Here is a 12,335-nt window from a genome sequence, read left to right on the forward strand (position 1 = left end):
ACAAAACATAATTAAAGTGGTTATTACACTATTGAAGGTTTAAAACTTGTCATAGTGAAATGAGAGAAGAGATCAGTTATTTCTTATTCTTACTGCAACCATGCAGTAGCCATTTGGTTATATTCTTCTGAAGTCCTTACAGTTCTGCAGAACTATTGCATAAACACAGTGGAACAGCGCAGGCTCTTGTTCTGCAAACTGCAGCACTCTCTATCTTCAGTTGCTCAAATGCTTGATTCATGAAGAGATATTACACAACTAATATTCAAACACTTTTCACCAAATATCAGATCTACCTCTGTTGTTGCTGGATAGTAAAAGGAGACAAGTGTAACTGCCAACCACTTATCTTAAAAAAAGGAGAAACCAAAATCAGTACCTTTCATCTTAAGCCTTGTTACCAAAAGTGAGCCCCTCTCCTGCTGACAGAGTGGCTATCGCACAAGTCAGGTAGCCACCTGGTGTTCCACAAAGCTGTTTTCATAAATCATTAAGGATGATCAGCAGTCATCTCCCTAAGAGAAGGTACTTCTACCTGTTTTGACTTCTTACAAATTCCTGCCAGGAAAATTCTTATACTTCTTGCTAATTTTTGGCTTAAGACATATAAACCTTCCTTTAACTTCTTAAAGACTATTAAGCAACAAATGTAGACAGTTAAAGGGAGGAGAAGCAGAAGAATCTCAAATGCTTTTCATTGCTGCATGTTTGATGTATGGAAAAGGCAAGAATTTAGGGCGCAAATGAGGTTGACAGTATATTCCCTGAACTGAATTATTTCTACTGAAATAAATACGACTAAGGCCTTTGCTAAAACTTCACATGCTGTCTCCAGGACTCTTCTTAGCGCTGAGCTGTTGACACAACCCGCTGCCACCCCAGCCTTCCAAAACACCCTAAGGATGAAGATCAAAGATTCCTCTGTTTTCTTCCTATAAACACAGGAAGACATTCTGTCAGGAAGCAGTAAAGACAAATGTCTCTTCATTTCCTAATCTCATGTGCTGGTATGCAGGAAAGTATTTAACTTCAAACAGACTGGAATTAGTACTGGGAAAACAGGTAAGGGAAAGTAAATCTAGTTTTGAAGAATTTTATGCAACTCCTGTAATGTATACAACATAAAGCTCTATCGGCATCAAACTGGTAAAGGCTCATATAAAGCAATTCTGATTTTACATTCTAATCCAGCAAATCAAGCAGTAAGATACTTCAGTACGAGGAAGTGAGAAACATGTTTGCCAGAGAAACTAGAATCGTGGCAGCCACATCTTTGCGTTCCACATGTAGTCTTGCTGCACAGGTACTGTCTTCTCTCCTCTGCTTTTATTTATCTTTTATTTGGTGCTTTAACCACTTTTCAGTTAAGTACGCAACAGGAAGCTTCTCCACTTTAATCCCTGAAGTTATCCCTATGTAAGAATGACAACAATAGTGCCTTAACTTGAGCACAAAAATGCCTTGCAATTATGAAACTTGTAATAAGCCAAGATTTCTTCTTTTAAAACAAATAAAGGATAAGGTATTCAAGCATTTCCAAGTTCTGCGCATCTCACAAAGATGTATTTACATCTATTTTTCGTAATAAATTTATCGGATCTCAGACCTAGTCTAGAGAAAGGCATATGAAATGGATTAAACCATGGGTGCCATAAGGATCAGACCTTCTGAATGTCACAGGTAGTAGGTATGTTAACATGAGAACTTTGAAAGCATCACCAAAACCTCCCCCTCCTGCAATGTCCCAAAGTCCTGATTTTGGCCAGACAAAAACTGCTAGAGAAGCCTGCGAAGAAACAGACAGGTACTTGAATTTTTAATTTCTGAATTACCCTGACAACAGGTGATCAAGATAACTTTACATGACTTTATTTAACAAAACCATATATTTACAGTTGAAAAAAGTTCCAGTTTGATACACATATCTAAACAAAACAAACTTGGTAACTACATAAAACCAATTTAAACATGATGTACAGGGGATGTATCAACAGTTTCCTGTCATTCTAGTTTTTAAAACATTCAAAAATAAGCTGTTACAAGGTACCTTTTCTTTTTCAAGTGAAATTCTTTACTAAATGAAATAAGGTTAATGATTGATTGATTGCTGACTGAAGTTGCAAAACGGCTTTATTATAAAGTGCAGGTCGTATAGAATTCCAAACCTGGTTGAAGTTTTCTGGTTTCTCTGATCTGCTGCATGTCCAGTGGTAGTTGCAGACGTCTGATGTATTGCAGCATTTTTATTTTTCCTTAAACCCATGAAGAAAAGAAAGTTTGCTTGATGGGGACACTGGCTCAATGAAAATCTCATGCATCTTGTTACAGATACTCTCAAGCACCTGAACAATAAAATTGTCAAAATTTTTTATGCAATCCCTGAATTTATTACAGAAATCTTCCTTAATAGCTCATTAAGAGATTTGGTATGCTGCAAGAAATTTAGAAAACTCAGTGGCAAGTAATTCTACTGTTTTTATCAAAATTCAAGCGTTACCTTCAAATCAAGTTACTGAGAAGTTGAGACAATTGCATCTTTAGGCAGGTGATTTTTTTTTCCAAATGTATTGTTTGAAACAAACTGTGCAAAGCTCCTTATTGCATTGCTTTTCTTCATTAAAGAACATACCTTATATACACAAAGAAATCATTTAGAAAATATATACATCTTCTAAGAACAGAAAGATCAAATCACAGAACAAAATAATTACATTTGCGAGTAACAAACAGTGCACAAGTGTTGCAGCAGGCCCTTTTCCCACAACTATGCCCATTTTCACTGTTACATTCAACACCTTATTGAGAAGAGAAAAAGAACAGGCTGTCGATGGCTGCAAAGATACCTAGTGGCTACAGAATGCGTTTTAACCAGACAAATGAGCCACACTTGTAGACTTGGTTGAAAAGAAAATACACATCTAGTTGCCATGAAGACTTAAATCGCAAAGCCAGTTGCAGTACCACCTAAAACTGTATATTGAGGGAAAGTTGTCTCTGTGTTTAATAAACCATTTAAAAGCATAGTGCAAATGTTTCAGATGGTAGGCCTCTCATATCCTTCATGGAAAGGCATATTTGTTGTAGTAATAGAAAAAGTAATATTAAAAAACACTTACTGACCTTCCAGCTTTCTACTGCACTTCAAAGCAATGTAGCATACAAGTACTGGTCACTGAAGGACCAAAGCTATACAAATTCTGGGAGAATTAACATGTGTTAATCCACTCGACATCTTGATGGCTGTTTTCAGTAAGTGATGATCTAGAAGAAGTCTTATGGAGGAATTAAGATGGCCAACAGAAAAACCCACATCCATTACGCCAAGTACACAAAGTGGACAGGAAAAGAGACCAATGAGGTATCGGGCTTGCAAGCTGCATTTGCATTACACATCTTCCAAAGTGATTATGAGTCCTCACTTACTTATCTTGCTCTCATTCTTTTTAATATGACAGTCAAACTGTTCCTCACAGAAACAACGTCTGTACTAAAGGACAGTATTTTGATTATGTCCCACAGTCCTTTACATTATATGTTGAGCAGTGTGCAACTATTATTATTTTTTTGTTCACACAATGACAAAATAATCAGCATAAAACAGACTGAAGAGCATTGGGAAACCTCTGACCATATAGCTATAGGATTTAGTAACGCCTGTTTACAGTTAACACAAATATTGCTTCAGTTAGTTTCCCTTTTCAATGATCGTCATTATTTATAAAATAGATTTTACACTATACACTACACAATAAACATTCTTGTAAATCAGAGGCACTCATGATTTACAGTTCAACATTCACCTGAACGCAGAGGGGATCTAAGCTGTGTAACAGAATTATGGAACCACAGTTTGCCGTCTCCGTAACATGCTCCCATGTATTAGAGGCTCGATAAAACGCTAGGAAATGACAGCTTGTACTTATCCTGACAGTATTTGTCTGGCACATTCCCCAGTGAACTTCTTTCCCTTGTCACTACAGATCAGCTCCACACAATGCTTTCCCACTGTGGCAGCAGCAGCTTCAGGAGATCCCACAGAACCTTTTCCTTTCAGTAGCAATGCTGGCTTAACGTAACTTCTCCCCTACACCCTTCCTCCTCAGTTTTGCCAGTGAGCAGAGCTGTGTTTAATGTAACTATAGAAGTTGCTTTTAACCATTTCTCAATTTATCTGCTCAGCCCATAGTTTTATCAGCATGACTGGAGAAGCGGCACAGGAATAAGTAGCTGGTAGGCAAGAACACCCTGAAACGGCACTGCCTCAGAAGAGGGAGACATGGAAACATACATTTAGTAGTATGTGACCCTGGCTCTAAACAGAGGAAAGAGAGTACAACTGGGAAATGATGCCAGCTTAATACTAGAAACTCTCTTGAGAGTCTGGAATCTAGTCTGAACTTCTTCCATATGCATCCCGATTGGAAACATAGATTTCCAAGGCATGTTGAAGGATAATTGGTTTTGCACTGCTAGCAGGACTTCTCTTCCAAGCTTACTTTCTACTTAACTTCTTCTTATTAAAGAATGGAATGTACTTCTATGTCTACATGATTTCTTTGGTAAATGGAACCCACAGCCTATAAAACAAGAAGCATTTCTAAAGAAATGGTCCTTACAGCATTTAACTGTAAATTCCAGCACCAGTTATTTAAAAACCAGATCCAGCTACTGTTATGGGTATGGGAAATACATCCTGCCTAAGAATGAAACTGGGGAACAGCTTTCAAAGCAACCGATGTTGCCCAATGCCCAGTCTTTTAAAACATCAGAGAAAAAAAAAACAACTTAAAAAACCCCTAAATATTGTTTAGTTTCACTGCACTAATCAGAAGTACAGAATGTGTAATGCTGTCCACAGCAAATGCTCATTCCACTAAAAGTTTAAGGCTAAGCCTACGTTTCACTTATAAGGGTTTTATCTCCCAATTTCCTTCCTTCCTTTTTCTTCCCCTCTCCTCTTTTTCCTCCCTCCCTTTTAAGGCTATCCTACTATTACACAAAACTCTGAAATAACACTTCGATTTGCAGGCTCATACACATCAAGCAGTACTCAATACTTTTGCCACTTCAGTTCTTTTCCCACGAGTCACTGCAGGCAATCAGAGTTTTAACGTTTGAGTGAAGGACTTCCTTTTTCCATTTCCCGGTTATCCTTCTGCAGAGCAGCCAGTATCTAAACATTTCAAGGAATGAGAGAGAGAAAAGGATTAGATTTAAAAAGTGACTCAATAAATCACTGCCTGAAGCGTTTCCAATTTAATTATCTCTGAGCAATACTATTTTAACTATTAAATGTAATCAAATTTAGAAAACCTGTCTACTGATGGGGACCTCTCCCGTAAGTTCTTGTGGCATGGTAGATACAAATGGATTTAACAAAGGTTTAAACTCAGTCTCCCCTCAATACACACTTTTGAAGCCCGGAGATGAGATTCTTACCCAGATTACACAAGTCTAGCACTATTACAGGATGCTGCCTATGGGGAAGTTACAATTCTCAAGACAAATGGACTGTCTGAAAACACAGCAAGTGAGCAGCCTGAGCAATATGACATTTAGTATCTAAGAGTTCAGGACAGAACTACCATAGCGCTGTCTGGTGCTTGCCTAGAGCACGTCACCACCTCCAGATCTGCTTACATCTTTTTCTGAAGCAAAAACTTCACATTTGTATCCACATTGAAATTTGTATTTCCTATTATCTGATGCACAATTTTGTTTTGTTACCCCTCGTGTAGAGGGCACAATGATAGCCAGTTTCTCATGCTGCTTAACGCGTTCCCTGCCCTATAGTTAGGCTCTGCTGAAGAAGTCCACCAGCATCGCCAAGAATCACCCTGGAACTGAATGCACTGAGGGACATTTCATCTCAAAGAATCGCAGTTACAAGTAAGCAACCTTCTTTTCTCTCTCTCTGACTGACTTCAAACCAACCTCTGCACCATCAGAATTAGTAGGAAGTCGCTCTACATCGCTCATAGTGCAATCACGCAACACTGCCTGTGCTTCAATGGAAAAGCATCCACAGCTGTTGCAACAAGAGAGTTCAACACGGGTCTGAACAGAGCAGTTTCTAGAATTGGAGAGAGACTTCAGTGAGGTCCTCTTCACAGAGATTCAGGATTGTCACGGTTTAAAGCTGGAGACTTAGCTGAAAGTAAAAATCACTGAAAGGAAAATCGGCCTGGTTTAGGCCAAACCAGGACAAGGATAGATCAACAGCTACTCAATCAAATGGGCTTATGAGAGTTTCAAGTGTCATAGCAACAACATCCTTGGTGGAAAAAAGTTACCCTTTTTAAGGAACCAGAAATGACACCAAAATACTGATCCAGAAAAGCATAGCCATTAAAGCCAACTAACAGAGCTCAGATTCTTTAGTTATTTGGAAAACTTTATGGAGCTAAGATTTGGAGCATACAGATTACAGAAATGCTAAGCTAACAGTCTAGTCTGTTCTACCATCTCTATTTCTCCGCTGTTGATGACAAAGCAGTGGGTTTAACACAGCCACTCACATTTCAGGCTAAGGCTGTAAGGGCACAAAGCCCTGGAGTTCTTTGTAGGTCATTCCAGAAGCAAAACAGAGCTTGCAGGTTTCCTATTGATAAACAGAGTCCTTGTTATCAGAAATGCCACGTCTGTGATTTACCAGGACTCCTTTCAGTCTTCAGTTCCCTGATATTGTCAGTGACCAAAGGAAAATGGAGTGAGATGGAAAACATCCACCCACCCATCTGGAATGCGGGATCCAGATTCACAAGCAGCCCGTAACATTTTTTATGAGGTCCTACATATATCATCATGCCAGAATGTGACCCACAGGATACCAGCACATAATTACCATAGTACAGCAAGATGAAAGGTTCAGGTGTTTTTCTGAGAGCCAAATACACCTACTGCTGAGATGTGCAGCTGAATTTAACCAAATATACACCTACAAGGCAGTAGTACCTCAAGCTCTGCTGCTTGCTTATGCAGCACAGTTACTGTAACCGAACAAGATGATGCTAGAGACGGGAACACAAAGTCCACTTTTCTAAGCTGAAGAGCACTCCGCATCCTCTGTCAACTAGTGCCCCTGGTCTGTCAGTCCACCTAGAGTTTATCTTAAAGGTAGTGCATCCATCACAATGGACATTCATTTTGCTACTTTGAAAAGGTATTTCCCTACAGAAAACACATGGATACTACAGCAAAGCATCTAACTCCTACAACAACAGTCAGAAATAACTATCCAGCTAGGAAGCATCCCAACTGCAGTCAGACTTCTCAAGCATATTGTGCAGGTGCATGCTGCCACAGCCCCAGCACTGCTACGAGTCCACCTGCACATCCAAGTCACATGCTACCAAAAGCCTGTCTGTCCTAGAACAGCAAAGTTCAGGTTTCTGAGTCCAAACTCATCCTAGTGAATTTTAAAAACCTGGAGAGGTAAGAGGTCATAACAGGTAGCATCTTCTAACAGAAAACATAATCCCATATGCTCTTTGTCTTGTTAATGTTTCTAGGTTGGTTCCAATAGTGGTACCTCAGCAATTGAGTGGTCCCAGCAAGTACATGATGTGAGCAAACTCATAGCCCCTACCCACTTCGGGCTTGGAGAAGGATGGCAGGCTAGAGAGTGAAGAGGCTTTACCTGCTGGAAACTTACTCAGCAATGGAACTACCTGGTGAAGAAAGCCAGCTGGTGCAGAAGTCAAGATAGGTAAGAGTTCAGCCTGTAGGTTACCTCAACACCAACCCTACAGTGTGCTGTGTTTTGGGATCCATCTGCACCACAGTTCAGCAGCACTTTTTTCTTCAGTTTGCCACAACAAGCAAAAACAACCAGAAATTCCAGCACAGTCAGATGAAGCTGATGAAGAGACTGAGGCAGACTGCTTGGGCTAGGTTACTTTGAAGTCTTCCTCCTGTTGTGATCATCACCACTAAACTTCCACAGGTGTCAAAGACTGAAAACCACTGGCTAAGCAAGCCTACTACTTGGGTTACTTGGCAGAACAAGACCACTATCTCCCCTTCTCTGCAAAGGAAGCAGCAGTAGGCTGAGAATTTATGTGATCCTCATCCATATAAGACACATTCAAAGAAAGCAAACCATCTGAAAAAGGAACAGGACTGGGAGGTCCGGCTGAAAAATGTTCTGAAGGATAGAAACAAAGCTGGATCTGTACTAGCAACTTATGACCAAGACCAGAAGGTAAATGCAAAATAAGCTGTGAGGAAAGCACTGTCAGGGAGCAAATGCTGGCAGCGTGGTGCTCTTAGCAGGGCAGTGCAGGTTGTGCTCCCCCTTACACACAAGATAAGGCTCAGAAGACTACAATCTAATCCTACTGTGAAGGTTAGAAATTCTCATCTCAAACGGCACGCTGGCAGTCCCTCCCATCGACCGGCAGACAATTACTTCAGGAAAGAACCAAAAAATCCCGTAACCGCTACGTTTAACAACACCTTTCAGTTTCGCTGCAAAAAAGAATGGATAAACTGGGCAAAGCTCTGTTATGGTATGTTTCATGAAACAGGCTGTACTACTGCTTTGAAGGAAAAAAAATGGAGTTTACACTCCAAATGCTATGGAGTACATTTGACCTAACTCTCCAGCATGATGGCTGTTACAGCCACTTAACAAGATGACACACTTCCATCTTTTTTCTTTAAGCTAGACTTTAGTTGGAATTACAGTGATGAGACTACAATTTTTGAAGTAAAGGCTTCAGTGCTAAATTCCAGCGAAGAAGTCAGAGATGTAGTCACTTCTTTACAGCCCAAAATTAGGCAAACTCAAGGATGACATTATGATGATGTGTCCTGACAAACTGTCATCTTCTCCCAAAGAGTGAGTTTCTGCTTTTAAATATCAAGTTGTAATGCTGCTAGCAGCCTTCGTAATTAATAAGTTTAAGAAGTTGTATGATACTTTACTTCATTGACTCCACCCAACATTTCAATTTTGAATGTTGACTGAGCCCTCCCTTTCTAGAGGAGAAAAAGTTCAGTGAATCCACTCACCTGAACGTATACTAAAAGCATGGAGTGAGCTACATAGTCCTACCTACCTGTAAAATCAAACACTATCTCTGCTAAAACATTCTTCCAGATGTTGCCAAAGCCCATTTTCATGAGTACAGCACGATCATCTGTTACCAAAGATCAACATCCTCTTTACCTGAGCCCACTTTTTGTTTCTACTTTGCATCTGAATGGCAGCAATAGAGGTGAAGAATTCTTCCGAAGGCAAGTCCTCTGGTAGCTTTGTTAAAAACTGGGCTATATGAATGAAGTCCATTTTGGTCAAAATATCTTCAAAAAGTTTTAATATTCCCAGGGCGGTACGGAATAAGAACTCTTCTCCATCACGGCAGAACACATCCCAGATGCGACATGCCAAGTCTAGTGGCAAAGATTTGCTGTACAATGTGAATATCCTGAAAAACAGTAAAATTTTCAGTTAATACGCAAGAGAAATGTCTTGGATACTTGCAGAAGTACACAGACTGATTATTAGTTAAGTTTGAGGCTTCTCAAGTATTTGTATCTGAATACTTCTTTATTTCAAAAGTACTTCTATTAGTCGCTGCATAGCAATACATGAAAGAACATAAAATTGTAGAACAGTTAAGGCATCTTGCTATCAATCTGGACCTCCAAGTTCAATTTTCTTGGATCATACCAGAAGAAACAATATACATGGGTTTTGATGGACATGGGTTTATGATGGACATGCACTGGCCACAGGTATAATCAAAGGCATATTTAATCATCACTTCAGAGTTGAGGATTGATGCAGTTTTAACTGTAAGAACACAGAAAGCTGAATCTTAAGACATACTGCAAAGGGAATTTTGTGGATGAGATGAAGGAGATGTGTAAAATTAATTCAGTGTTCCAGGCTTGATTGACTGGCAAGTAATAACAGCATGAGTTCTGGAGAAAGATCAGTTTAAACTCTAGTGAGTTGAGAAAAACACGCAGGACGTCCAGAGAGAACGCACAGATAGCTGTGTTAAGATGGTGGCTCAGCGTGCTTGAACAGATGTGATCCCCAAAGAGTAAGGTTAACAGCATAAGCAAGAACCCCCTCCCAGTTGCTAAAACTGCATTTTCATTAACTGCCAAGAGCACATTTCTTCCTTCATCAAAATGCTGACAGCCTTGCAGCCAGGAATGCTAAGATGCTCCCTGCTCTCTCCTCTATCCAACACTTCGCTACAAGGCAGAGCAGTTTTTGTTGCCACCAGCAATGTCATAACAGCAAGTGAAGAGAATTAAGTTTCCTGGAATCATGTTACAGTATATAAGGGAAAATAGTTACAGTAATTTTTTTTCCTTCAGAATTTAGAAAGAGAACATTTCTCCACCGATGCACTGCATAAAAGAGCTCTGTAAAACTGCCAATAATTCCTTCTCCAGCAGAGGTCAGCAGCGTCTCAATGGAAATAAAACCTTTCCACATCTTTTAACACAAAAATGCTTTTCAAGTATCCTGAATTGAACAGTAGTTGCCTTGTGTTTCAGACTCCCCTCTAATTTTTTATTTAGGAAATTCGGGTTTGCATTTGAAAAAATGCAATGGAACAGATTTATATACACCCACACACATATAAAGGTATAGAATATGAATGAATATATTTTCACAGCAAATTCTAATAATCAAAGGTTTTCTGCAGTATCTGCTTTTTACTACATAAGATTATTTGAATGATGTGTCATCAAGTATCCAGCTGCTCTGTGAATCAGCGCACTTTAGGAAAACTGGAAAATATATTCATTTTACAAGCAGCAAGACAAGACTAAACCATTTGCACAAATTCATGTGACAAGTAAATTGCAGGTTTAGGATTCTTAGGATTTCACTTTTTTCTGTTTTTACATCTCATTGCAATGTTTTTATAACAAGTGGAAATTGTTTAAAATCTGTTCTCCAAAAAGCTGAATTAGAAATATAAAAATAAGCAAATAAGAGGTAGAGTGTGGGATGAAAAAAACCCACTAGTGTTCATGTATTTTACATACACATATAAATGTATAAGAACAGCATGATAAAAGCCCCCTCTTAGGGTTATGGGTTGATCACGTGTTGCAGACTTTGTATACTCTTTCAACATTCTTGTACGGTCACATGCCATATAAAAATGTCTTGCTACAGAATACCTACACAGCAGAATTAAGACTTTTTGTATATACACACACACGCACAGGAAACAGCAACAGCTTTTCCATTCAAAAAGAACAGTGTAATAGGAAGCAATTCAACTGAGTCCTTTCCTGGTCACCGAGTAGCAGGCAAACACTCAGCCAGAAACTAGTCCTGGTTAAAGGTAAGTAACAATGCCTATTTTTTTCAACTGTTTTTATTCACCAAAGCTATTTTTCTGTCATGATTCAGACTTAACTGAATAACCCATGTGTATTAAATCTGCAACTATGCAGAAAATTAACTATCAGAAGAAACAGTCAAAACTATTTATTAGAACACTACCTTTTATGGAAATGATTTACTTGCATCAGAAAAGCTGTCACATCAAATAAGGTATTTGACATTGATCCCTTCGTTATTTGGAAGGAAGTACAATTTGCAGGAAATTCACAAGGCAATTAACTTTCATTAATACTAGCACGGAATTAAATGCATCAAGCCCCAAGAAGGGCGACCCTAGAATAAGCAATGAAACAACAGTAGGAATCATTACTGCTAAGAATGGATACAGCATTTTCTCCCTTCAAACATTTCCTACTGAAAGACATTTTTTATTAGACATCTGAGCTACTCATCTGAAACCCAGCTGAAGTTTATTATAGTAATAAAGCAGCTGCTAGACCAAAACAGTTAGAGCAGCAGCTTTCAGCAGCAGTAGCACACTACTTGCACACGATCTGCTCTTGCAGGATGATTTTCTGTCTGCAGCTCTTTCAACTCACTAAAGTCCCAGGTGTGGACAACACAGCTAACTAGCACAGAGGTGTCCAGCGTCACAGTATCATAGATGCTGGCTGCTATCTGTTTGGAAGAGGGAAAAAACAAAGTACCAGATGCTTCTGCTCCTCCCAGCGCTGCTTATGATCAAAATGTACTTTGAGGTAATGCATGAAATCCTGGCTGGTTTGCTACTCACAGGGAAAGCATATGACCATAATGTTATCAAGAAAACAAAGTACTGTTACCACGATAATTATAGGATCTGTGTTTTCTTTCATTTTTTTTCCTTTTTTCTTTTCTTTATTTTTTAATTAAAAAGTCTTCATAAATATCGTTAGCAACAGCACTGAAGACAGGTATGCCACATTTTGGATTGACAACTCATGCACAACAACACTGATGCAAATCAGAT

The 12,335-nt window shown here is 39.1% G+C and overlaps 1 protein-coding gene across 3 annotated transcripts in view; it reads right to left on the reverse strand.

Annotated features, from left to right (window-relative positions):
- Positions 1-1,847: 1,847 nt before the first annotated feature.
- The window catches only part of TBC1D14 (TBC1 domain family member 14), a 76,601-nt gene continuing 66,113 nt past the window's right edge, over positions 1,848-12,335 (reverse strand). For 2 of the 3 annotated variants that reach the window (XM_068403460.1, XM_068403462.1), the window contains 2 exons: positions 9,173-9,431; positions 1,848-5,173 (listed from right to left, as the gene is read on the reverse strand). In XM_068403460.1, the coding sequence (XP_068259561.1) occupies positions 5,108-5,173; positions 9,173-9,431 (325 nt within the window). In that variant the 3' untranslated portion in view covers positions 1,848-5,107. Of the gene's footprint in view, positions 5,174-9,172; positions 9,432-12,335 lie in introns of those variants that run through there. The other variant, XM_068403461.1, reaches the window with a different exon arrangement.

This window comes from Nyctibius grandis, chromosome 6 (genome assembly GCF_013368605.1).
Source record: "Nyctibius grandis isolate bNycGra1 chromosome 6, bNycGra1.pri, whole genome shotgun sequence".
Lineage (NCBI taxonomy): Eukaryota > Metazoa > Chordata > Aves > Nyctibiiformes > Nyctibiidae > Nyctibius > Nyctibius grandis.